The sequence below is a fragment of the Siphateles boraxobius genome, unplaced genomic scaffold, assembly GCF_051911475.1.
Source record: "Siphateles boraxobius isolate OS27281-9 unplaced genomic scaffold, OSU_SipBor_1 130, whole genome shotgun sequence".
NCBI classification, from domain to species: domain Eukaryota; kingdom Metazoa; phylum Chordata; class Actinopteri; order Cypriniformes; family Leuciscidae; genus Siphateles; species Siphateles boraxobius.
This window is the reverse complement of record NW_027508734.1, coordinates 6,267,202-6,294,744: the sequence shown is the minus strand read 5'-3', so window position 1 is coordinate 6,294,744 and position 27,543 is coordinate 6,267,202. Positions and strand designations below refer to the sequence as shown.

At 40.6% G+C, this 27,543-nt stretch overlaps 3 protein-coding genes across 5 annotated transcripts in view; all 3 read left to right on the top strand.

Annotated features, from left to right (window-relative positions):
* The first annotated feature begins 460 nt into the window (after window positions 1-460).
* Window positions 461-5,087, top strand: ugt5g1 (UDP glucuronosyltransferase 5 family, polypeptide G1). 2 transcript variants are annotated; one of them, XM_077227574.1, is made up of 2 exons: window positions 461-771; window positions 2,639-5,087. In XM_077227574.1, exon 2 carries the CDS (start codon window positions 2,650-2,652, stop codon window positions 4,234-4,236), a length of 1,587 nt encoding a protein of 528 aa, XP_077083689.1. In that variant the 5' UTR covers window positions 461-771; window positions 2,639-2,649; the 3' UTR covers window positions 4,237-5,087. The 2 variants fall into 2 exon arrangements, with proteins under 2 accessions (XP_077083689.1, XP_077083687.1); XM_077227572.1 differs by lacking the exon at window positions 461-771 and adding an exon at window positions 937-1,270.
* Window positions 5,088-5,747: 660 nt separating this feature from the next.
* LOC143736805 (putative G-protein coupled receptor 132) lies at window positions 5,748-21,472 on the top strand. The gene is made up of 4 exons (XM_077227509.1): window positions 5,748-6,110; window positions 6,220-6,351; window positions 7,396-7,978; window positions 16,489-21,472. Exons 2-4 carry the CDS (start codon window positions 6,342-6,344, stop codon window positions 16,883-16,885), a joined length of 990 nt encoding a protein of 329 aa, XP_077083624.1. The 5' UTR covers window positions 5,748-6,110; window positions 6,220-6,341; the 3' UTR covers window positions 16,886-21,472.
* A 2,257-nt stretch (window positions 21,473-23,729) lies between these two features.
* fxr2 (FMR1 autosomal homolog 2) overlaps window positions 23,730-27,543 on the top strand; it is a 36,613-nt gene continuing 32,799 nt past the window's right edge. For both annotated transcript variants that reach the window (XM_077227557.1, XM_077227556.1), the window contains exon 1: window positions 23,730-24,354. In XM_077227557.1, the coding sequence (XP_077083672.1) occupies window positions 24,304-24,354 (51 nt within the window). In that variant the 5' untranslated portion in view covers window positions 23,730-24,303. The remainder of the gene's footprint in view (window positions 24,355-27,543) is intronic.

Below are 27,543 nucleotides of genomic sequence, written 5' to 3'. Positions count from 1 at the left end.
CCTAACGTTAAGGGAAAGTTCTAGGAACGTTCTGGGAACCAAAAACTAACGTTCCCAGAACCTAAATTTGTTTGCTGGGCTGCCTATAATGCACAGCACAAAATTCTAGGGAAAACATATTTTCATTATTTTTAGCTTGATGTATTATGTGTATTTGTTTCTATTTAATGACATTTATAGTTAAATGACACTGTAGGTAAAAAAAAAAAAAGCTGGTATGTAATCACAAACATTGTAAATGTATTACATGAAAATAAAGTACAAACTCAGTGTGCTGGATATTGCTTTGCACAGAACAGATTAATGACCTTTAGAACGTAATTGTTTAAATGCATTTCACTCCAAGAATAACTGATCCAAGCTGTTTTTTGGCAAACAAAACAATGTGTGAGCTGAGTACTAATAGTCCTTATTTTGCAGCGCCCCAGTTTTGCCTTGTTATTCAGTCCAGAACCTAAAGTTTAACATTGATTCACATAAAGGCAAACAGGGAATCAGTGAGGACATTTTGCTCTCTCTGACTGGAAGCTAATCCAAAACTGTGACCAGAGGCCACTTTAGATCTCGTGTTACAGAGCATGAGAAGGAAGTTTAACAAAGAAACACACAGCCGTTTGCCTGTTTGGCCTGTTTTAGCCTGATACAGTGTTGTTTGATGTGCTTATATCTCTGTTGAATGTGTGTGTATACATTTTGGAAATCCAACGCTTGTTTTGTCAGTTTGCACACGAAAACGAGAGTGTCAACAGGACTGGCTGAGTCATACAAAAGGTAAAGTAAACCTCCCTGAATGTTTTTGTTCAGCACGTATACTGGTAATGCCTCAAACAAAGATCAGTACTAATGTGCTAAAAAGCAGATGTTTTCTAAATGTGTTAGGTGATATTAAAATCCTTGATCTATGGGCACATGGCTCGATATATCTTGTTAAAAGGCCTCTTGGTGGTATGTTTTTTATTTTGGTATGGATTAATAGAGTGTTTGAGGTTTGATGTTGGGCTGAATGTGCATATTTGAGCTACACCGTGCAGATAGGTCGGAAAAGAAAGCCAGTGGGAGGAGCTGGAGGGGATGTGATGTGGGATTCAGGAAAGGAAGAGAAAGAGAGAAGTTCCTAACAGTAAGGACTCGGCCATCAAGGATGAGACAAGTATCTTGTACTGAACAGCTGCAGAGTTTTTGTTTTTGCTTGTTACCTCAAGATCGGGAGATTATTACGATATAATTTCTTCCAGCTAACAAATGGATTATTATCTGAAAACGCAAACAGGTAATTCCAGTATAGTGATGTAGATGCGGGACAGATCAAACATAAACACAGAAATACTCTCATTCTGTTTGCTTTTTTAATGCGCTCTCATATATCATTCCTGATGCTTGTTGGTAAATATTATGGAATTCTGAAAAGTTGTGTGGTCAGGGCCAAAGTTTAAAGTGGTTTTAGACATGAAACATTTCTTATGTGAAGTAAATGTTGGTCTGGATTGTATAAAAGTGCTCAAATTGTGCCCCAAAATGTATATAGCCTTAATTTATTTTATGTATAGCTTATATGATAATGTATTATTCTCTGGCCAGCAGTTTGGCAACAGTTCTTCTAACCCTAGACACAAAGGAAGGAAGGAAGGAACCATATAGGAAGATCATGGCCATATTCCAGGATGACAAATTCATTGAAAGTCTTTGGGATGTGCTGGAGGAGACTTTAGTGCTGGACTCTTGCATTGTCAGTACAAGATCTTGACCAAAAATGTATGCACCTCTTGATGGAAATAACATTACAATATTTATTTTTCTATTGACAATGCAAGAGTCCAGCACTCTGTAAAGTCTCCTCCACATTTCAATGAATTTAAGTTCTGGACTTTCCATGCCAATTCATGTGTGAAACTGATTCTTCATGCTCCTCCTAAACATTCTTTCACAATTTGAGCCTGATAAAGCTTGACATTATCATCCTGGAATGAGGCCATGATGTGTCTTCCTACATGGTTGTTTAAGAAATGAAAAGCTACACACTCCACCAATTAGGGTTAGAAGAGCTGTTGCCAAACATATTACATGCTGGAAACATAATAATCACTGCAATAATGATCCAGTCAAAGACTCTGAAGCATTTGCCTATTTAAATCCAAACAGAGAATTTTTTGGGGGCCGGGCAGTGTATATTACAAAATTATATAAGATATGCATATAGCTTGAGCAAGCTTGAGCGTTTTTATATAATCCATTCCAACCTGGCTGGTGATGGCGCAGTGGATAAGACACATGCCTTTGGTGTGAGAGACCCGGGTTGGAATCCACTGTGAGACACCAATGTGTCCCTGAGCAAGACACTTAACCCCTAGTTGCTCCAGAGGCGAGCGACCTCTGACATATAGCAATTGTTTGTCGCTTTGGATAAAAGCGTCAGCTAAATCAATAAATGTAAATGTAAACCTCTGCCTTCCACAAGTGTATTATGTTTATATTTTTCATTCACAACCATATCTATTGTATATGCGAAATGTCTAACTATTTATTTTAGGAGAAAATACTCTGGCAGTACAATTGTAAACATCTCTCTCTCTCTCTCTCTCTCTCTCTCTCTCTCTCTCTCTCTCTCTCTCTCTCTCTCTCTCTCTCTCTGTATTTACAGCTTTCTAAAAGATGGATTTGAGGTCGACACAACTCTCTGCACTGACTTGTCTACTCTTTGTGTCGTGCTGTTGTCATGGTGGAAATATCCTGGTGTTGCCTGAGGATGGCAGTCACTGGGTGAACATGCAAGTCATTATGAGAAATCTCCACACCCGCGGCCATAGCCTCACAGTGGTGCGTTCGTCTAAAAGTTGGTACATCCAAGAGAATTCCTACCTCTACAACACCGTCACCGTCAACCCAATGGAGACAGAAGACGTCGGCCCTGACTACTTTAAGATGTTGGTAGAGAGGTCGCTAGCACTACAAAGGATGTCACCCTTCGTTCGTTTCTTTGAACAACAGAAAGATATCACCAACATGCTAAAGGTGTTTCACAATGGAGCGCTTCAAATGATTACCACAATTTTGGACGATGCAGCGCTTGTCGAACACTTGCGAGAGGCCAAGTTTGACCTGCTTCTAACAGACCCGGCGTTCCCAATCGGAGTCCTTTTAGCCAATTTCCTCCACCTTCCCTTGGTTTACAATGTACGTTGGCTAAATGCTGGGGATGCTCACATGCAAATCGCTCCATCACCTCCATCCTACATCCCAATGTATAATTCATTGCTCCATGACCAAATGAGCTTCATGCAACGGACGGAAAATTTCCTACGGCATCTGTTCAGCCTACTTCAGGAGCGATACATTATCGTGCCAATTTACAGCGAACTGCTTGAGCGCCACTTCCCGCCTGGCACTGATCTTCTCTCAGTGCAACAATCTGCTGACATTTGGTTGATGAGAGTGGACTTTGTTTTTGAGTTTCCACGACCCACCATGCCTAACGTGGTCTACATCGGTGGCTTTCAATGTCAACCGCCTCAAGCACTTCCCAAGGATCTGGAAGAGTTTATGCAGAGCTCTGGAGAGCATGGAGTGGTCATCATGTCTTTGGGAGCTGTGGTCGGTGCTCTCCCTAAAACGATCACAGAAGCCATTGCTACAGCCTTTGCTGAGATCCCTCAGAAAGTCGTGTGGAGGTACCATGGGGAACGACCCTCGACCTTGGGAAACAACACTTTACTCCTAGAGTGGTTTCCTCAGAATGATCTCCTGGGCCATCCGAAGACTCGCGTGTTTGTATCTCATGGCGGCACCAATGGTATCTATGAAGCTATTTACCATGGAGTCCCGGTCTTAGCGTTACCGATCCTCTTTGACCAGTTTGACAACGTTCTGCGGCTGCAGGTTCGAAGTGCGGCTCGAGTGCTTCAAGTCGCAACGCTCACGTCCCAAGAATTCCTCGAAAGCCTCCAAGACGTCTTGGAGAACCCGCTGTACCAAAGCAACATCCGCAAACTGTCAGAGTTGCATCGCGATCGGCCCTTGTCTCCTCTTGATAGTGCCACTTTTTGGATTGAGTACGTCATGAGACACAAAGGAGCAGCTCATCTTCGCTCTGGGGCTAATAATTTGCCTTGGTACTCGTACCACAACCTAGATGTGTTGGCATTTCTACTGGCATTCACTGGGATTGCTCTTATGACCTCAGTATATGTCTGCAAGCTTTTGTGTTGCAGGAAGTCAATCAAAAAGAGGAAGGTGGACTGAAGTGAGCTTTTGATATGCTCTCGTTCTATATGTACTTATTGCAAAACTGGGTGAAACTAAATTAAATGTCATGCGGTTTGCAAAAATCTTTTTCTATCCAACTATGGTCCATTTAGGGTTTTCACATGAAATCTGATTTTCCAAGTCTTGAAATGGCGAAACATCTGCTGATGAATGCATTCTGGCCAAGGTCATGGGTTTGATTCCCAGGGAATGCATGCACTGATAGTCTCATGCATGGTGAAAATACGCTTCATTACTGTTGTTTCATTACTGTGGCAACCAATGTGGATGTGTTCACAAAAACAACTGTTGGCCACAAGTAAGTTGTACATCCAATGCGGTATTAGATGAGGTATTACCAAGTATAGTTATGACTTTATGGTTATGACTGCTAAAAAAACAACTAATGTAGATGGAATAATAAAGCATGTATACTTTGTACTTTAAACTACCCTCTCAGAAAAAAAGTGCAAAAATGGTACCTTTAGGGGTACAACAGCTTGTCACTGGGGCAGTACCCTTAAAAGGACATCTTTGTACATTTTTTCCTGCCTTAAAATATGCATATTAGTAGCAAAATGCACCTTAAGGTACTTCTATAAACCTTTTAGGGGTAAAAAAAAAAAGTACTGCCCCAGTGATAAACTGTTGTACCCCTAAAGGTACAATTGTTGCAATTTCTTTCTTAAAGTGTATGCTATTCTAACTATGGTGTATTCACCAAATCCTCAACATATAATCCAGTGCCTATTAAGAAGCCAACCAGATGTATTCCCAGTTCAGCCTTGATATTGTTCCCTCTCCCACTGTGAATGTGTTTTAATCATCATTAAAGGTTCAAAAGGCAACTTCTTTGCTTGTTTCACTTCTAATCCACTTCCTGGTATTTCTTATTTCAGGTCATGAATTCTTTCCTGCTCTCATTTATTTACCACATGTTCACATCTGCAGAATAAAAGCAAATAAGCAGCATTCATAGCACAATACACAAACAGCCATGTTTAAAAATTGGTCATATTTAAATTAATACAATTTAAGCAGCATTTTATATACACTCGCCAGCCACTTTCTTGTACACGGTTAGTACATTAGTTTCTAGTTCTTACTTTCACAGCTAGTTTCATGTTGTGTATGCCAAATTATGACCCTACAATCAAATGTCGCAGCAGAAATAGTGAATAATCAGACCATGCAGGCAACATTTTTCCAATCTTCTATTTTTACCAGTTTTGGTGTCCCGTGTGAATCGTAGAACCTTTCTATCAGCTTGAACCAATTATTCTCCTCTGACCTCTGGCATCAACAAGGTTTTTTCTTGCTCAATGGATTTTTTTTTTTGGCCTATTCTCTGTAAAGCCTAGAGATGATTGTGCATAAAAATCCCAGTTAATCCTCAGTTTCTGAAATACTCAGACATTCCCAAATTTGCCACCCCAGGATTACTTTGTTCTCAAACGTACATTGGCTGGTAAAACATCTATTGTTTGGTTTTTACATTGTGTTGATACACCAATCAAAACGGTGTCCAGTAAACGTGGGGTAGAGCGGTGTCACAGGGGACATGGAAACGAATGTAAGGGTGTTACAGCTTGTCTCTCAGTGGCCCTTCCGTCTGAAAGAACAGCCTGGACTCTCTCATATCTCTGCCTCACATAATGGCCTGTAGGCAGGAGGGTGTTTTTGTTCTGAAGGAGAAAGGCTTCAGGATGTTGCTGCTCTAAAGCAGTAGAAGTGGCTTCCTGCTGGGGGAAATGATCAAAAAGCCAGACAAGCCCCTGGTTGGACACTTTCCACTCAAATTCATACACACACATACAGGTTCATGCACATGGAGCTGGACATGCAGAAGACGCTCTCTAGACCTAATCGAGGTGAGGATATTTCTCCTTTTTTATTAAATATATGCATATTCTGGAACTGTAGTTTGTTGATTGTTGTATATTTGAAATGTTTTATCTGATGACAAACATTATTTCTAAGGTTGCATAATCATTGTCTGAGGTGACTGGAAAAACTAAGAGGAGTGGAGAGGTTTGGTTCAACATGTTTAATGAATAGTTTGAAGATTCAAATGTCATGGACAAGTCGCAACCATAGAAACCATGATTCTGAGTAAGTTATCATTCCTCTGCACATAAACACAACAAGAACAACTAGAGATGCACATTATTCAAAATTCTGTCCGTTACCGACTGATACATTTTTCATGTTATGAAGGATTGACATTAAAATTTGGTACTGTTTTGTCTGAATAAATTAAAAATAAAGTTTTTAAGTTAAATTAAGCATTGCAACATACCGATCAAAAGCTTGGGGTTGGTAAAATGTTTTTTTAATTAAATCTCATTTATAGCATTTATTTGCTGTATTTATTTGATAAAAAATACAGTAAAATAATTCAATTATTTAAATATTATTAAAATTTAAAATAACTGTTTTCTATTTTATTGTATTTTAAAATGCGATTTATTCCTGTGATCAACGCTAAATTTTAGCATCATTACTCCAGTCTTCAGTGTCACATGATCCTTCAGAAATCATTCTAATATGCTGATTTGCTGCTCAAGAAACATTTATTATTATTATTATCAATTTTGAAAACAGTTGCGCTGCTCTGCTTCATATATTTGTGGAAACTGTGATTTTTTTCAGGACTCTTTGAAGAACAGAAGGTACATTTATTTGGAATAGAAACCTTTTGTAACAAAATAAAAGTCTTTACTCTCAATTCTCATCGATTAAACGTGTCCTTGCTGAATAGAAGTATTAATTATATTTTGAATGGTATTTCATTTACTAAAAGATGTAAATTTTTTTAAAGGCAGAACATTAGATGATGACAAAGTTCAATTTAATGCAAAAATGCAAGCACAATTAAATATCCAATATAAGCCAATACTGATTCTCATGAATGTCAAAAATGTCCAATATCTTCGGATTGCCAATATTTTGTGCATTCCTGTTGTTAACCTACAGTAGTCGACATTGGAAGTGGATCAAAACCTTTTATCAAAGTTAAACATGAATTTTGAACAATAGCCATTCTTGTCTTAGGACAACTTTAATGAACTTTTTGATCCACTTCAAATGTTGACTACTGTATTTGAGCTATATACACTTCCGATTTGAGCAATTCTTTCTCCTTATTTTCCACAGACCTGACCAATGGGAGCTGCCAAATCCCTCTGGCAAATGACCGATTGGGTCTGACCTACATCTACAGCCTTGCCTTCTCTATCGGACTCCCAGTAAACCTGCTGTCCCTGTGGGGCCTGTACCAGCTCGGCCGGTCTGGTGGAGGCGGCTGCCAGCTGGTCTATATCCTCAACTTACTGCTTTCAGATCTTCTCCAGCTCCTCACCTTACCTCTGTGGATCCTTTACCTGCAGGGAGACCACCGCTGGCCTTACGGGTCTGTGACGTGCCAGCTAGTGGGCTACGTTTTCTACGTTAACCTCTATGCCAGCGTCATTTTTCTTTGTCTCATCGCCCTGGACCGCTGTCTAGCGATCGTGTATCCTCTTAGCAGCCGTGGTGTACGGAAAGTGCGTGTGGCAGCCTTTTCTGGTGTAGTTGTGTGGACGATGATATTTCTGTTCTGCCTGGCTGGCCTGTACCCATCTGTGTTCGAGCCCCAGAGAGAGCTGTGTCTGGAGCAGTACCCTGTTAGCACCAGATACGCTTACTTCAAAATTGCCACAGTTGCGTTAGGGTTCCTGATGCCCTGCTCTATACTAGGGTAAGTGATGTTTTAGAGTTACAGTGCAGCTGGGTCAATGAAATAATGCTCTTATTGGATCCAGATCTAATAATTTATTCAAAAACACATTAAGGGCCGGATTTACTAACAGCTTGCGATGTTAACTTTTTAAAAAATATATATATATTTTTTGCGATTAATGGGAGTTTTTGCGGAATTTACGTGTTTCCATTGGGCGTATTTTCAATTTAATGGAAACGCGGCTAATTGTCCTTCAAATTGCGCAAATTGAAATTGCGAATTGAAAATACGCCCAATGGAAACACGTCAATTTCGCAAAAACTCCCATTTATCGCAAAAAAGTTTTTACGCTCGCATGAGGTGGTTTTTCAGCCAATTTGAAAAAGAAATATTTCGCAAAACTGCAATGGAAACAGGTTTTGCGCATTAACAGGTCACCTGACGTAGATGACGCGATGTTTGGACAGAATACGAGACGAATAAAGTTCTTTATTAAATTCATAAAAGACAAAGGGAATTACAGGAATACTGGATTCTAAACCTCAAAGAAATGCGTCCTCCTTCGATTAATAATAATGGCCAGTGCAGTGGCCGGGATATATATAAACCTACCAACATCCGTCGCCATGATTTTTGGAATGACTTATCGCGAGAGGAAAAAAATGACGTTTTAGTCGCATAACATCGGTTAATGGAAACGCCGCCATTTCGCAATAGTTTTTTGTCGACTTTTAGAAAAAATCGCAAAAGTTTTGCGCAAATCTGTAATGGAAACTTATGCATGTCAGGGCACGGGAAAGCCCCTGAGCTGTTAAAAGGACAAGATATCGCAGCGAATATTCAAACAGATTTTTTTTTAAGAATGTAGGACTGAGCTGATGGAAAATGCTATATCTACTGTAAATGCAGGTACACTCGCTTACTCGATCTCTCACAATACGCTACTCTAAAACCTTCAAAGAACAATATAAATGAGAACATGTTTACGTTGCTAAGAGTGGTTGCTAGGGGTGTTGAGTAGTGATACATAGGACCGTTGGGTGAAGCGGTCGAAGACGTGTTTTATCGTGAATAAAACACAGCTATAATTGACCAGTCAGAATCAAGAACTGTAACTAACTGTTTTATAAGGTGTGCTATAATTTACTGGCATTTGTGCCATTATTTACGAGATGCTAATTTGTGGCAAGTTGTTTTGTTCTCTAATTTGTGCGTCATCAGTAGATCATCCACAGAACTTTACATTACCATTTGTATGTTTATGGGATTGAGCTCTAATGCCTCTAATTTTCCCTGTTTAGGAAATCTGGCCCTAAAAATGCAACTTGCACATGCAGTGAAGTCATGCCCGAACGTTTTGCCAGTGACATACATTTTGTCTTTAGCAAAGTTTGCTACTTCAGTCGCTGTGGTGTTGATTTCTAGATTATTGTGCAGAGTGAAAACCCCAAATTTCACAGTTTTTGGGCCTGGCCCAAAATGACCAGCTAACATCATGTCACTAATCAAATCATCAGCACATGGGAAAGTGTGAACCAGTACTAGTCAGGTGAAATCACTCTATACACCTGAAAGAAACATTTACCGGATCATCAAGAACTTCGAGGAGAGTGGTTCAACAACTTCAACTGCAGTGAAGAAGGCTTCAGGACGTCCCAGAGCTGCTCAATATTGGCAGGAGGTGGTGTGAGTGCATCTGCACAGTGAGGGAAAGCCAGCAAAGAAGCCACTTCTCTCCAAGAAAAACACCAAGCACAGACTGAAATTCTTTAGGAAGTACAAGAATTGGACAGCAGAAGACTGGTGTGGAGTTATTTTCTCTGATGAAGCCCCCTTCTGACTGTTTGGGACATCTGGAAAATCGATTGACTCTGGGTGAAGAAAAGGTGAACGCTACTACGAGTCCTGAGACCACCTGAGACCAGTGTGTGGGATTGCTTTTCATCTAAGGGAGTGGGTTCTCTCACAATTCTGCCCAAAATCACTGCCAGGAAGAAAGAATGGTATCAAAAATTTCACAAAAGCAACTTCTCCCAACGATCCAGGAGGAATTTGGTGAAGATCGTGCATTTTCTAGCATGATGTCACAAAGCAAGAATGACAATGAAGTGGCTCTGAGATCATTACATTGAAATTTTGGATCTGTGGTCAGGAAACTCCCTGTATTTAATCCCAAAGGGAACTTGTGGACTAGCAGAGGTCCTCAAATTGTGATCTACTCAGAAAAAGGCAAGAAAGGATCGCCATCAGACAGGATTTGGCCTAGAAACTGCCAAAGTGAAGAAGAAGGGTCTATACTGTAAATACTCACTCTTTGCATATTTTGAACGTTTTTGCCCATAAAAGCCTTTCAAACTTATGAAATGCTTATCAGTGTTTTCCATTATACATGTAACATTTAAAAAAAAAATCTGGCCAAGCATTTAACATGCTTGAAGTTGGAAAACAGGAGACCAGAGGTGATCATGGACTGGAACCTAAAAAGATATACAGATGTCCTCTTGATCACTGCTGTGCTGTGAAAAAGAAAGACTTACGTACTTGCACTGAGCATGGATTGCAGTATCCTGCAGTCTTATGTGGACTTCTATAAGACTTTACAAGTCAGCCAGTCAGACATGGGCGGCGCCAGAGAATTTTTAACGCAGGTTGCTGTGGGGGTGCTAGATCATTGACAGGGAGAGCTGCGCAATTATATAGCCTATATATTATGTATAAATACTATTAATAAATTAGCAAAACTTGGCCACTCAATATTTAATATTCAATTATTTGAATTATCACAATTAAAGTTTTAATTTTACTATATTGAACAAGCGCGACATTCAGCATTCAATCAATTATTCTTAAAGATGTATTATTAATAATGTTATTTCAACATAACATCTTGTTATTTCGACATAATATGTGTGCATGGAACAAGCAAGATGTGCATTTGTAAATCCGGTGACACACGTGCATTTATTTTTATTAATAGTGTTTTCTGTGTCAGTGTCAGCTGCAAAGATGAAGTTGAAGATCGCCATCCCCGTAGTGAACGCGCCTAGAGAGAAATGCACATAATGGATTACACAATCAGAGAGTAGCCTATTTCTTTTCGTTTTGAATTGTTTCGTTTAAAGACATTTCAAACTTTCTATAGATATATTTCTCATGTCTGTGAGGCATACGCTGAATTTCGGTTAATTGATGACGTGCGCTCCAGTTCACGTGCAATGCAAGTGACCGCGCCGGTGCCATGTCGTGATTATATTGTCTGCTATATTTGATTCTTATTTATTAAATCCAGGCAATTGGTTGATGAAAAATGTATTACAATTAAGATACAATTTATACAAAATTAAATTCATTTTTAAGAAAGGCTTTCTACAAAACAAAACTTAACGAAGTGGTCAAAATCATGTCTGACCCACTTCATGTCTCCCGATATATTGCACATCCTATTTTACTCATGCTGTTCACTTTTCATAATAAACATAGATGGAAAAAAAAACATTATAATATTTTAAAAAATATTAAACTAAATGCGCTAATGGCTACAACATGTAAAGTAGGCCTACAGACTCTCTATTTGTACAAATTGTTGCACATTCATTTAATTTCTGAATTTTGCACACATAAGTTGAAAGGCATTTTTTGTGCATAGTAAAACATTTATCAAGTTCACGGATAATTGTGCCTGCATTTATTAATCATTATGATACTAAAATCATAATAAAGTAGGCTATACAACAACTATTCAGACGAGCCTTGAATATGTACGCAACACGTTTAATTACACACATTAAGCATACACTTAGTAACCTACAGTTCCGTAGCCTACTTAAAGTTGGTTAAATGGCAAAATGTTCTTAATTAGTTGTTAATAATAATTAGCTATGCAATTCATTACTTCAGTATCATTCAGTTAATGTACTGTAAAAAAAAAAGTAGCTGCCTTCGATTTATAAATACAATCAACTTGGATGTTTAAGTAATTTCAACTTAAATTATATTAAACTGACCTTAAAAAAAGTGTTGAATCTTGTTAACCATATAAAAAAAGTTGAAAATTGCTTAACTAATTTTGATGAGTTAAAGCAATGTAAAAACAGGTTAACATAACTTATTGTTCTTTTTTTCTTTTACAGTGCACTCAAAAAAAATATTCATTGGATGAACTCAATTAAGTTGTGGGCAGGATTTCCATCCAATAAATATATGTAGCCCCAACTCAAACTGAGTACATCCATTCAACAGAATGTAAATTAGTTAACCTAACTCATTTGTATCAAATGATGCAAAAGAATATAAACGAGTGACTCGATTAACTTATTTCTATCAAATACTTATTACTAACCAGACTGACTTTATTTCTGTCAGATGTCTACAAACTCACTGGGTATTGACATGGCACGTAAGGCAATGAACCGGCACAGGACAGCAAACACAAGGAGATTATAAAGGGAACACTAATGATCAACAGGTGATACAGATAAGGTGATAAGGACAGAACGAGGATAACAAGGGAGGCGGGGCAAGGGAACGAGACAACACAAGCACATGGCCAAAACACAAGACCATGTGCTTGCACACAAAACATGTTTCTGTCATGATCCTGCCTCAACAATAGAGAAAATCAAGGACATGAGGGCAGAATCATGACAGAACCCCCACCTTAAGGAGCGGCTACCAGACGCTCAAAGGGACATCAAACACGGGACATGACAGACTGAGACATCGACACAAACCAACAAAACATGACAAATAACAGTAACGGCAAACACGAAAACACAACAACAGGGTTAGGATGAAACATCAAAAATAATAACCAAGGAAGGGGAGGCGGAGGCACAACAAAGTCCTTGGGGAACTGTCCAGGGTGGGTAGGTGGGACGGTGGTCTTGGGTTTACGGGATGTGGGCTTAGGACGAGAGATCCGGGCGGGTTTGGGGTCGTGTAGTGTGAGAAGTCTTGGGGGAAACAGTCCGGGGTTGAACAGGGAAGGGAGGTACAGTGGGCAACGGAGCGGGAATCACGACAGGGGAAGCTGAGGGTGGCGAGACAAGACTCTTGACCGGGGAAACAGCGAGAAAAGGAACAGGACACATAACAGGGGGTGTAGCAGGCGGCTGTGGAGCGGGAACCGAACTCTCTGAATCGGACTCGGCGCTCACGAAAACAGACTCGGGATCAGCACTCTCCGAAGCAAACTCGGAAACCAAGCAAACTCGGAAACCAAGCTCCTCGAATCAGTCACGGAAACAGCGCTATCAGCGGTTGAATCTGGAACTACGATCTCAGTAGTTGAGTCAGAAACAGGGCTCTCTGTGGCAGGCTTGGGTGCAGCGTCACAGGGACAGGATCGGGTGCGGCACTCACAGTGGTAGGCTTGGGAATAGAGCTCACAGACACAGTGGGCTCGGGACAAGACATGACGGGCACATCGAGGATCTTGACAAGCTTGGCAACGTAGTCTGCTAGAGTCTCGGCAGCAACAATGATAGGCATCCGCTTACGAGCAGACACCGCTTGCAGGACTGCTTCTGCAGCTTGATCGGCCGCAGCTCTCACAGAGGCAGATCCAGTAACCGGGCAACCAGCTACTGATTCAGGAACGGCGCATGCAATAGCGGGCTCATGGACGGCGCTTGCAGTCGCGGGCTCATGGACGGCGCTTGCAGTAGCGGGCCCATGGACGGCGCTTGCAGTAGCGGGCTCAAGGACGGCGCTTGCAGTAGCGGGCTCATGGACGGCGCTTGCAGTAGCGGGCTCATGGACGGCGCTTGCAGTAGCGGGCTCATGGACGGCGCTTGCAGTAGCGGGCTCATGGACGGCGCTTGCAGTCGCGGGCTCATGGACGGCGCTTGCAGTAGCGGGCCCATGGACGGCGCTTGCAGTAGCGGGCTCAAGGACGGCGCTTGCAGTAGCGGGCTCATGGACGGCGCTTGCAGTAGCGGGCTCATGGACGGCGCTTGCAGTAGCGGGCTCATGGACGGCGCTTGCAGTAGCGGGCTCATGGACGGCGCTTGCAGTAGCGCGCTCATGGACGGCGCTTGCAGTAGCGCGCTCATGGACGGCGCTTGCAGTAGCGGGCTCTGGAACGGCGCTTGCAGTAGCGGGCTCTGGAAAGGCGCTTGCCGAAGGATGGGAGGCTCCCCTCTTCCTCCTCTCTCCTAGTTCGGAAAGAAATGGTCATAGCAGGACTCGTGATCAGCTGGACGGGCTCAGCGGGAGACAAAACAGGAACTGGGAAGACCATCTATGGTTGGGTAAGCTCAGATGAAGATGATTCCGAAGGGGAATCCCACGAAACCCGTCTCCTTCGTTTACCACGGAGGTCAGTGGGTGTGGAAGACGCCTCTGGAGTCGTGGGGGAACCAGACTGGTCCCCAAGCATCGCAACGCCTATCATACGACCCTCCGGGATGACAGGAAGCGTGGAAGGAGGTGACGACACGGTGGGACCCTGCGGCTCCTTTCGAGATAAACAGTCCACCATGTCCCGGAACGGGCGGCGGACCAGCCTCTCCCGTTTGACCAGAGGAGGGGGAACATTGAGACCCGCGATGAGGTAACGGTTGACGAGGACCTCAGGTAAGAAAAGCCTCCTTGCTTCCACGGCCTGGGCATATCTCCTCAGGGACCTCTCTCCCTGGGGAGGGAAAGGAAGCTTGCCCAGCTTGCTGTCGGTGATAGCCGACTGCCACCATAATTCCTGGTCAGTCGACTGTCGAATAGCAGGAAAAGACATACAGTCTGCTGGGTTCTGTAGTGGCCGGTTCATTCTATTATGTGGGTAGCAGATGAACCCAAGCGCAGATGGTATGCAAACACAGAACGTTTATTATAAAAGAAAAAACAGGGGAAAACAAAACCCACGAGGGGGCAAAACAGTACAAGATAAAGTAAACGACTAACCACACTAGACTAAGACTTTGACAATAAACTATACAGGAACAAGACAGGCTTTTACAAGATCGCAAATTTTAGACAAAACAGTCGACAAGGTACTCACTGGGTATTGACATGGCACGTAAGGCAATGAACCGGCACAGGACAGCAAACACAAGGAGATTATAAAGGGAACACTAATGATCAACAGGTGATACAGATAAGGTGATAAGGACAGAACGAGGATAACAAGGGGGGCGGGGCAAGGGAACGAGACAACACAAGCATGCATTGCAACATGAATAAATTATGCAGCTGAACTGTCCTATAATTTTGTTTGATTCTAAATATTTGCTTTTATTTTTTGCTGTTGTATTTGTTGTGAATTAGTAGCTTGTCAGTGATGTTCTGAATTCATCTGTTTATCTAAATATTTGTGATTGTCACCATTGTTGAGATTCATACGCTGATTGTTGATGTCTGTGTGTGTCATCAGAAACTGATTTTTTGTGCTCATGTTCGTTTAAGTCTTCAAACTTATTTTTATAATAATGCTTGATCTCATGCTGCAGTAACACAAGGTTTGTTGTGAAAAAAACATAATTGTTAGATTAAAATACCTCAGTGAATCAGTCTGCTTCATGATGTTTATAAAACCATCAACCCTTAACCATCATCAGCTGATCTCATTTCACTTTAGCTTTCTTTGCTGCTCCAAATGTGTTTAACAAACACACTGTCACAGCAGCCAAAAAAGACAATAGATATAATAAGAGTTAAGAGCCCAACCAATGGAATCATTCATCACTGTTATGGTGACTTCAAATGGAAAACATGGAGCTGAACCCCTGTTAATTCTCAATAAAACTTTTGTAGACATCTGACAGAAATAAAGTCATTCTGGTTAGTAATGAGTATTTGATAAAAATAAGATAGCCTCTCTCGTTTATATTTTTTGCATCTATTTATTACAAATGAGTTAGGCTAACTGATTTACATTCTGTTGAATGGATGTACTCAGTTTGAGTTGTGGCTACATATATTTATTGGATGGAAATCCTGCCCACAACTTAATTGAGTTCATCCAATGAATATTTTTTTTGAGTGGAGCTATTAATACATTTTTAGTTAAACCAATTAAATATATTTACACATATGATCTTAAATAGATATATTTAAATAAAGCAAATTAGATTTAAATGTGTCACTTCTAAGAAGGGCTAAAAACAGCTATACTGTAAAATACACTATATAAAATATTGTTCAATAAGTATACTGTCGTCCATGTGTGTTCACATTTTTCATAATAAAAGATTGAAATCAGTAAACAAAGTTAGATCAAACAATGGTATTTTTTTGTTTTTGGCCTCCGGTAAAGTTGGTGAAATGTCACTGACTGGTTCTCACATCTATCGCAGACGCTCTTATTTGACACTGCCCATGCAAACTTTTTAGAAACCCATATTTATTTGCACATTAGAAACATGTTATCTCAGAACACACAGCCCCAGGAATTAATCAGCATACTGGCAAAATGCCATTGCAAAGATGACAAACACGGATACAAAGTCTGTCTCTTTAAAGAATGTTACTTTAACACAATCATAATATCATTCTTAACCTTTTGACCTTTCTTTGCTCTTATTCACATTCAGGTACACCTCGACCCGAATCGGGTTGACTCTACGAAACTCCCCGTCTGTCCCGGATCACGAACGCCGCAGGATCGTCGCCACCCTGGTTGTCATCACTGTCATCTTCATTGTCATTTTTGCACCTTATCATCTAGTGGTCGGCTACAGATTTGTCACCCTGCTTCTTACGGAGAGCGAAAACGACCAATGTTCAGTGGAAGTTTCCCTCTACCTATACTATCGCATCTGCTACGGGCTCACAAGCCTCAACACCCTCCTAGACCCTCTTTTCTACTTCTTTCTTTGCAACGACGCTCGCCAAGAGCTTCGCAGATCTCTCTTCTGCCCCTGCCGGGGTCAAAGGGCACCCCAGGGATCGCGAGTACAGACTTTTCCCAAAGGCTGTGCAGATGTTTAGCTGTCGTCTTGTGCAGATTGTAACCGGGGGTTGGTGTCTTTGTAAGGCATGTGCTGAAACCAAGGTTTTTTTTCACACATGACGTGAAAATGTCTTATCAGCCTGAGATTTGACTAATTACCTATCGTGATGACATTAAGACAGACTGGTATGAGACATTTGCACGTCCTCTGGATCGCTGTCACTGGGAAATACACACCTTCAGCATCTTCAGTCAAGTGTTTAGACTCCTAGACAGCCTGAGGAGACGCGAATACACAACTGTCTCTATATTGCTGAAAAATACTCTATAAGGTCTCTACCGAGTTCAAAAGTTTGGGGTTTTTAAGGAAGGTCTCTTATCCTCACCATGGCTGCACTTATTTGAGGAAATATGCTGTAAAAAAAAAAGACTTAAAATGTGTTTTAAAATGTAGCCTAATTTATTCCTGTGATCAAAGCTGAAATCATTATAATGATTGCTGCTTAAGAAACATTTTTTAATTATAATGTATAATGTTGAAAATAGTTGTGCTGCTTCATATTTTGGATGATACCATGATACGTTTCAAGTCTTCATTGTCCCTTTTGATCAGTTTTGTGCACCCTAAAGTAAAGTATTAAATAATTTCTTTCAGTAAAAACACTGACCCCAAACTTTTGAATGGTAGTGTATGTATTTTGTCCAACATCTGTCAAATCTGTGCTATGCTCTGTTAGTTGTTTTAACAGAAACACTAATTGTGTTGACAGTGATCAAAGTGAAAAACAAGTTTAGCCTATGGAAGTGGCTCAGGATTATAGAGAAAGCTGCATAAAAACCAAAGATCCTGGATCAGAGCGACTTGGACTTGGAAATGGTTTTAAGGATTTCCAAATCATGTCTGACACCTCCTGGAAGATATATGTAAAGGCAGGCACACATGTGCTGTCAGATCAGAGTATGTTGAGCAATGGACTGAGAATATAACATTGAGTGAGACTGCATGTGCTTTAGTTTGGATGCATTTACACTATGGGCTGAAACAGGCTACTGTACAGGCTACTATTTTCCAGCATACTGCAGCTATCAATATGTTTACTTCCGCAAGAAACTGGCTAATATCCAACTTTTTCCTACTGCGTTTTAGATTATGGGAGGCAGTTCCGGTTTGGAAAACCGCTCAAAAAGACTGATAAAAATAATTTTAAATCATAAGGTTGCACTACAAATAATCATTATCCGTCAGTTTGACTAAACGAGCTGTACAATTTCCTTAATTTTCTATTTTCAGACGTCAAGATAATAACGCAATGCTAGGTATTTTAAAGTGGAATCAACATCTATGGCGAGAGCTCTTTTCAGTCGCTGAATTATTTTCCTTCTCTTTCCCCCCTTTGTATTCCGTTGTAGTTGTAGCTATGAAAAATAACAACATATACTGCGCATTTGTGGTCTGCTCCTCTCCCGATTTAATTTAGCTACCATAACTCATAAATAAATCAACCGGAATAGTCTACTCTTCGATCTCTATTTTTCTCCTCAAATCCTTGTCTCTTTCCATGTTTGTTTACACGGATGCTTTAAATGTAAATGTCTCCCCTTTTCACTTCAAATCCCTATTTAGCATTGTTTACTGTTTCTAAAGCATGTAGTCCAGATAAGCGGTTTTCAATAGGTGAGGCGCTCCTCCTCTGGGGGGCACCAAAGAGCCAAAGGGAGGCGCGACACGCGAAGAAAAAATAACTCTATGCAGCTCTAATAATATCGCAGGGCTTAAAGTATTCCGGCAACGCATGCGAAACATGTTTGTATATGATCACGCTCTTATTCACGCAAATGCTTTTAAACCGTTCATTCGCGACAAGACGAAAAGAGAACGCGCTGTCAGTGAATGTCCTCCTGACACACACACACACACACACACACACACACACAGAAAAACGCGCGCCAGTATTGAGTTCTCTTTCGCGCTTGAACGAACAATAATCCACACATTTATGCCAAAATGTCCGTTTTGTCGAGTATCCTCACAAGAACAGTCTTAAATGAGTTAAATAAAATCTTAAATAGAAGTAAAGAGTAGTGAGAGAATGAGATGCGGCAGATCTTAAAGTGACAGCGGCACTCATTCTCTCTGTCAGTAAATTTAACCAAAGAACAAAGGGAACAGACAAAATTACCAAGGGGGTAATCCATCAGCCGGAAGTTGAAGCCTCGCGGGAGCCGCCATTGTAGCAGAACTTCACCTTAGCATTCCATTGACTCCCATTCATTTTGGCGTCACTTTGACAGCGAATAACTTTACATCTGAGGCGTCCAAAGACTTCATTTGCCCATTATATAATTCTAAATAAACACGACAATGTATAAAAGGCTCCATTACTTTGTATCTTACGTTATGGCCCCGTAGAAGCCGTTTTTGTTAAAAACAGGCTAACGATTGCGTCATAACCACGCGATTTTTTGTCGCACAATAGAGACATTACCGTATAGACAGGAGGAGAAGCTCGCAGGCAATCGGGGGGACGTCCCGTCAAGGGAGAAGCCCATAGATAATGAGTCCATAAAAGCAACGGGACAAAATATTTCAACAACTTTTTTGGGGAATTGGAAATAATTCGGTATGTGGCAAGTGAATACATATGAAGTGATTAACGTTGGCAATTTTCACGCACAGCTACTAGAAGATTTACGTCTGTCAGACAGGTTGATCACGTCATCAAGCTTAGTTTGAGTCGGTTTGAGTCTGCGCGTCAGGAACGGAAGTGCTAAAAAATCGCTAAAAATGGGCTTCAACTGTCTCAACTGAGTTCCAATGAGATGCCTCTGTCCACTTCTTATACTGTCTATGAAAATTACTCACTGCTCTTGACTAAAGAACGCTTGTAGCTTTAATAAGGATTAATCTATATTTCATTTATAATTTATGCAGTGCAAACTGTTTTATAACTTTATTCAATTTCTGTATATTTCATACCTGTTAGACAGGATAGGTAACCTACAAGTAAATATGACATTTATTATGTGTTTAAGTGAGGATTGTTTTAAGTTAACTTAAATTAAAAGTTGTTATATTTTTTGAGGCCTAATAAATGTTTACATTTTTGGGGGAAATCATTTTCATGGAGACATCAGTAGCTATATTAATATCAGTGATACTGGCCTTTATTCATAAAAAGATGCCATAAAAAAATTCAGACCCACGACTTTAGCCCCCGATATCGGTAATCGTGTGTAAAGACTGTATTAGCTTTAAAATGCATCGTTTCCATGTCCCAAGTCAACAAAAGTCAGCATTAAGGGATGAGACAGGCCCCCATCAAAAAACGTAGGAAATATGATCCAGAGTAGTCGGGGTCCGAGGCTGCACCTCTGCCGCAGTGTGTGATCTGCAAGGAGGTGCTAGCAAATGATAGCTTGACACCATGCAAACTTCGGTGTCACATTGAAACTAAGCACACAAGTTTGGTGAAAAAGCCAGTTGAGTTTTTTGAGAGGAAGCGTGATGATTTGCAGTCACAAAAAAGAATAATACAGTTGTTTGGCACTATTAACATGAAGGCGACAGAAGCATCTTATCGTGTCACGTATATAGCGAAGGCAGGCAAACCCGATAACATCGGCGAAACATTGCTACTCGTTGCATTACACATGTTAAGCATGTTTTGTTGACTTGTGGTTAGGCTTACTGATGTTCAGTGATTTTAAAAGTAGCCTCAATTAGGCCTGCATAAAGTTGGAAATGATTTGCTGTTGCAAAGAATAGTTTATGACTGCACTTTAAAAAAAGTTGTGGAAATAAAATGTCTTCAAATACAATATTAAAAAATATTTACATTTTATCAGTTTTTAATTGAAACTCACCATTGCCTGCCTGGAACACACAAGAGATGGCATTTACTGCAGAGGCGTGTGTGGGTTATGGCAGGCGGGGGGGTTTTTGGGGAAGGGGGGGCTCGGCTGTCCTAACCCACTGTAAGAGGAGGCTCACATTCACCCTATTTGAAAACCCCTGGTCTAGATACAATATTAATAATAAATCACTTTGAAATGACATCACAGTTCCTCCTAATAAACATTTGTGATTAAAGCAACAGATATCGCTGCGAAATTAATCACGCTTTTGGGGTTATTCGTGGTTTGTTGTAATTTGTTAATGTATTTACACTTTTAAATTTCTTTAAGAGTGAGTAGAATAATGTAATCTCTCTGTACCCCAGTTTTCCATCAATAGAGCAAACCTTTCCCTGCTTGTTTACAGTTTAACGGAAGTTACGCAAAAGCGGCGCGGGCGTTAATAAGGTGGATATTCAGAAATAATGATGTAGCTACAACTTTAACGTGCAGTTCATGCCTCCTACTGTTTTTAAATAGAATGTGAAACAGTATGAGTAGCCAATGCATCAATAAACACTTATAAACAGCTAATCTGCTGCGTTGTTTTCATGGCCTTACGGTTTGTTTGTTATCTTTTTGAAGTCTGATTAAAAAATTTGTTAAGAAAATAACACTGTAAATAAACGTTCATTTCACTGCATAAAAGCAGTTCCAAATTGTTTTAAAGGGCTGCCTAAAATGTGAAATGGACTTATTAAAAGGCTTGACTATATTATGGTGCCATCAGATAATCAGTGTTGTTGTCATGATGTTATTTCATGTCTCCATGTGATTAGTCCCATGAACTGTTAGGAGGAATGCATTACAAGTGACAAGTTATGTAATCAGATTACTTTTCCAAGTAGCCTAACTAGTAATGCATTACGAAAAAATATTTGAGTTACTTTTTTTTCTATGCTAAGTAAGGCAAGTTACTTCCATGTTTTGACTGACAGCTCTCCTGTCCCCATGCATGTTGAGAGGAATCGAGAGTAAATAGGGATCATTTTACTTTTGGTGTGGGACTTTACATTTGCCAAAAATTAACCTTTTTTTGTTGTTTTGTTTTTGTTATTAAAAAACAAACAAGCCCAGCCCATGTGTAAAAAGTAACGCAATTATTAATGTAATGGATTACTTCCCACCAAAGTAACTATGCAATTAGTTACTTTTTTAGGGAGAAACGCAATATTGTACTAATACTTCCCCCAACACTGGTCCTAAGCCATTTAAAGCCCAAATAATGGACTCAGAACAAAAACCTGGATGTGGAACATAAAGAGAAACATAAAACACTAATATATATATATATATATAAGCTAAAAATAGATAAATACTAATAATCAAATTGTGTAAACCTTTAAAAGAAATACAATTTAATTTATTAAAATTTTATTGCAAATTTAATTTTGTCGCAACCTAAAAAAAAATTTGGAACCACAAGTTTTGAATACAGTGTAAACAGAAATCAATTCTCATTTCAGTAGTTCCTGATTGTGTGTTACACGCGGGACTGATGTGTGACTCTGCATAATAACCTATTAAAATGTTACGACAAGGAAGTCAGAAATCACACTACTGTTTGTTAAATTAAATGTATGGCTTCTTGAGAGTGAGTTAATATTTTCAATTCTGAACAAGCCTGGAAATAATTTTTGGAGAAAATAAAACAGCTCAATTAATTAAAAAGGCACTTAAAGAGACACTTAAGATTAACTTAAGCTATTGCCAGACCACTGGATAATACCAGAAACCATTGTGTTAACAGTTCAGCTCTTTAATTTATAGATGCACACTGATGATCTGTGTATAGAAAAGATGCAAGATACGAGATTTATTTCTTCGGATTAAGATATTTTCAGGCTCAACAATCTACATTACCCTCCGTGTAATGTCACTGCATGTGTCATAAAAAGGGGAGCTTTGTGTTGTTTTCTTTGGCTAGCCATCACAGCTTATTTTTGACTGTTTTCCTTGCACCTGTTCGGCAGGCTGAGTGCGTCATGCAAAATGACAAATCTGCCTTAGTGAGAAAAATCTGCAAATCAGCATATTCGAGTATTTCTGAAGGATCATGAGACACTGAAGAAATGTAAGTCACTTCCAAATCCACTTTATATCCATTTGCAGTGTCTTGGATCTGTTCAGATATCCTCTTGTGCGTGACACATGTCCTCCAACATCTGCCGTCTTCAGCTGTTACACCGTCAACCCCCTCCTGAGTTCCTCACCCTCTCATTTGGTCAAACTGTTTGACGTGTCATTCCTCGCACATCAATTAGTCGAACAGTTCACACCTTCCATGTTTGTTGTTAAATGGCCTATCCCAGACAATTTACTTTTGTTTCCTTTTATCAAATATTCTTTTGTAAGATTTAAACTATCCAAAACTGTTAAAAGGGTATTGTAAGAATATAGTTAAGTGGTTATGGCATTTGATTACATATTCCATGGTGTTTTAATGTTGCCATGAATTATTTCAAATATTGCAATACACTGGTAATAAAAAGCAGCAGTTTCAAGTAACATTTTAGATGAGTCCTAATTCAAAAAGAAATACAATGGATATTTTAAATGTTTAAAATACAAAATCAATCAGTTTTGCCCAATTCACCAAAGCCTTCAAAGTGTGTTTTAAAATGAGTAGACCTACTACATTTGGTTAATTATCATGTGGTTGTAGCCTATAGGGTGTTATAAAAGGTCCCTGAGCATCTCGCATTGCCTCATCATGTTTAACAAACATTATCATATTTTCCCTGAGGTAGGCTTAAAACTGGGGTCCTTACATGACCTGTATCTACATATCAGTTTTTGTGAATCAGTCAAAAACCAGAGCCAGCCAAATATAGCAACTAACTACACTGGCGCTAATAAGACAAACCCGGCGAACGAGGATCCGCGAGCACTGGGTCCGCGTCGACCGGCCCCCGAAAATTCCACCAATCACGGCGCACGACTGTGCGTGAGTGGCAGTTCAGTAGACCAATCACGACCACAAACTCTACAATGGGCGTGGCTAGAGTGGAGAGGGGAGGGGATTTCGGGGTCATTCACAGACAGTCTTGCTGCTCCACTCTGACGGCGTGTGTTGGAGGGGAAAGGTGAAGCAGCACAGCAGCACTACAGTCTTATTAAAGAACAAACGTCCCAATCAACGGCGTTTTCAGACGTAGTAGAAAGGATTCTCACGAAAATCATATGCAAGGAACCGTGAGTTCAAGTGCCAGAAGGCGTCGGTGACCGTTGATCAACGGCTGCGCTAGCTGTTGTGCTAACACTCGTCATCAGACAACATCAATCCAACCCGTTTCTAACTGTAATACCGCGAGCTTTTCTCGCGCTTTAGCCAGCAGTCATTGAGTTGATTTGCCCCGCTGGAAAGGGTGTTGGAGCTGAACCCCTTCCTGTGACTCCTGTGCTCCCCCGTAACCTTTGCCCCCCTCTTTCACCCGAAACACTGGACACACACAAGCGGCCGGAGAACGGCGAAAGGCCCGTGAAGCTGGGGGTGGTACCGGACTCGCTCGCTTTAGGAGCGCCTAAAGAAAGGCTCAGTCGTGGGGACTCGCCGACCAACATGGACGGGTTGGCTGTGGAGGTGCGCGGCTCCAACGGGGCCTTCTACAAGGTAACCTCATTTTAAACAACAATATGAAGCCATAACGGTCAAGTGTACGCATTCACGAACGAGTCGGGACAGCTCAGGTGGGATGCAGTGATGTGTAGCACTTTCAAAGAGGCCCGAGATGTGCTGTGATGTTTTGGACCAGCTCGCTCGCTAGTCATCGGCCTGTTTTGGATTGATTGTTTGTTGTATTTCTTAGCTGGTAAACAGGGGAACCACGGAGTCCTGTTAGCAGGTTAGCTAATGAGTCTGTTGATGAGAAGCCAATGGTAGTGTCTCAAAATCTAGTGAGCTGCCCTACCTAGACAGCACTTCTGGTCATCACAGGCTATTTCCTACGAGGATGGGTGGCTCACTTTGTTTTGAGACACATGGGCCTGGTTTCACAGACAGGGCTTAGATTAAGCCAGGATTAAGTTCAATTAGGACATTTAAGTAGCTTTGATAAACATTGGTGTGAATGGCATATTTTAAGAAATGTCAGTGCATGTCGCTTTCAGTTGAAACAGCTCAAACATGCATTGTAGTCTTAGCTTTGTCTGTGAAACCGGGGGATGATGGGACACTCCATCAGTGCTCGAAGGGATAGTTGGCCCAAAAATGAAATTTGTCATCATTTATCATCCTCATGTTGTACCAAAACCTTACTTTCTTCTGTGGGCCAAAAAAGGAGATGTTAGGGTATGACAGTGTTATTCACAGTCATTGCATCTTTTTTTTCCCAGGCAATAAAGTGAATAATTCTGACGTCCTCATTCTTCCAAAATGAGTTTTCATTTTCGGATAAACTATGCCATTAAGACTAAGGCCATTTGTTTTTTTATATATTTTTTTATACATATGGGCCTGGTTTCACAGACGGGGCTTAGATTAAGCTAGGATTAAGCCTTAGCTCAATTTGGACATCTAAGTATCTTTTATTAACGTGCCTTAGAAAAAAAAGCATGAGACAAAACAATGGCACTGACATTTTTTAAGATATATCAGTGTGCAAGTTGATTTCAGTTAAAAAGGCTAGTCTGGGACTCATCTTAAACCTTGTCTGTGAAACCGGGGAATCAAGTGTCGCCCTTATATTGTGTTTTTCACAAGCCTGTCCTCTTTGATCCGCTTGAGTTCAGGTTAGGCTGTGAGAACCACTCAGTTCAGCTTTTGTGACAAAAGAAAGTGTTGCGTTAACCGAATGGGCTGTTTGGACCAAAGACTCGTTCCAGAACTGCTGTTGCCTATGAATTCATTCAGGTTGAGTTGAGATCGGTCCAAGGTGATGAACGGCTCCTCTGACCAATCGAGAGGTATTTGGGTATTGTGACCCTCCAGTTTTATCAAACTGCAGCTGCGAAGTCACACAAATGTTTCAGTGATTTCATCCATCTCTGCGGAAGTGAACTCAACAGAGCCCGACCCTGATGGAACAGACCATATGAAGCATTTTTTGTTGTTGTATTATGGGCGTATTATTCCATAGGTAATATATAAGGATATAATGTTTAGTGGAAAGCTGACAGTGACGCCTGTTTCAAGCTGTAAAACTCTGAGGGGCCGAAGCAGGTGCGAGAGGAACAGGTGATCTCTCTCTCTCTCTCTCTCTGCTGACACCCAACACTCTACAACCCCCCACCACTATTACTAATACACTCCTATCTGGTCTTACCCCTTTCTCTCTTTATGCCCGGTACACCTTGTATGATTTTGGGTTGTCCCAAATTAAATATGACCAAAACGGTGGATCTACGTCGTACGGCGTCGGTGAGAGAGGCTCAAAGACGGCCGTCGTCACAGTCTTGAAACCAAAGATAGCCTGGGATAATTTCCTGTCAATTTAGCACGATCATCTCTGTGCGTGTTTGCTGCTATGACACTCGTGTACTGACTAGCCAATGAAAATTCAACATGAAATGGTGTATTGATCAACTATTTACCTCAAGCTCCATTTGCAAGATTGGCCTGGCATTTTCCTGAGCCATGATCACACCATATTCTCCTCTTTCACGTCCTCTTTTTTTTTTTTTAGAGCACATCAAAACCACAATTGCCAAAGTTTGATTTATCCTGCTCTGTTTGTTCACCACTAGCTCATGCTGATGAAGTTTTATTCTTCTATATTAACTTGCGTCGTAGCCTACGATTCAACAGATGTCATCATCATAAAGTCTACATGCACGTCGTTCCCAAGATTATTAGATCCATGTCGTACAGTGTGATTTGTTAGTTATCTTATAGGATTGGCAAAATCACAGTCTTTTGCATGCATTACTTTTCCCTTCCGTGACCCATCATGTTGTTATGTAATAGAGGAATTCTTGCCAATTTAGTCCCGCCTCTGTTTTGTATATAACAGTTAGCACTGTTTAACACGTAATCCAAAAAAACAAGTGTCTCTCGCCACTTTCCCTAATGTTCTGGGATTTAAGATGCCCTTGGAGTGCAACTACCTGTTTCCGAAGTCTTGCTTTTGTAAGCAGGTTATGAGTAGAAAAGTCTTTAGCATATTTTTTTAACTCCTTGGGCAATTGAAGGGGAAAGTCTGCCGTAATATCCAGAGGCGTGATCAATGCAACTGATATGTGCAGATTACAACTTTTGCATGTCTTGAAATATGTATTTTCAGTTTTGTTGTCAAGCAGGGTTTTGTTTTTCCCAGAGTAACAGTCTTTTTATAAGACCTAAGAAGTTTAAAATAAGAAAGTCATTTCTTTTAGATATGCAGTTTAACTTCAAAGTTTCTACGAGGTTCCCCAATCTGAGAATGAATGGAGGTCTCCGTCATGGATCAGTTATCTGCCACTCGTCCTGTTGGGTCCTTGCAGTCTGTAGTGTCACATTCCCAGAACGACCACCCTAACGTAAGCCTCCGTGCCTCTCAAGCGGGCAGCAGACATAGGAATATGTAACTTCACAATCTAGTATGTTGGAATGGCTTCAACACGGGACAGTCTATATTAAAAGCCTGCCCCGTTGCTTTTCAGATTTTGCTGACTTGTAAGCAGGGATTTAATAGCTCATAAATAGAGCTGGTTATTGTACATGATTTTAGATTCACACTTTTTTACTGGTTCGGTGCTTTCTTGCCCTATAGACTGACATACAGAAAGAAATACTGCATGTCTCTCTCAGTTGGATAATGTGGATTTGGCAGCCGCGAGAGTGCAGATTCATCCATTAGTCGCGTGTGTGTGAATTCATGTGTCT

What these genes read in the sequence shown, in the direction of transcription:
- ugt5g1 (XM_077227574.1), top strand. Translation starts at nt 2,650, where the DNA reads ATGGATTTGAGGTCGACACAACTCTCTGCACTGACTTGTCTACTCTTT.
- LOC143736805 (XM_077227509.1), top strand. An exon ending in ATGCCCTGCTCTATACTAGG is followed by an intron (nt 7,979 to 16,488) that starts GTAAGTGATGTT and finishes ATTCACATTCAG; the next exon opens with GTACACCTCGACCCGAATCG.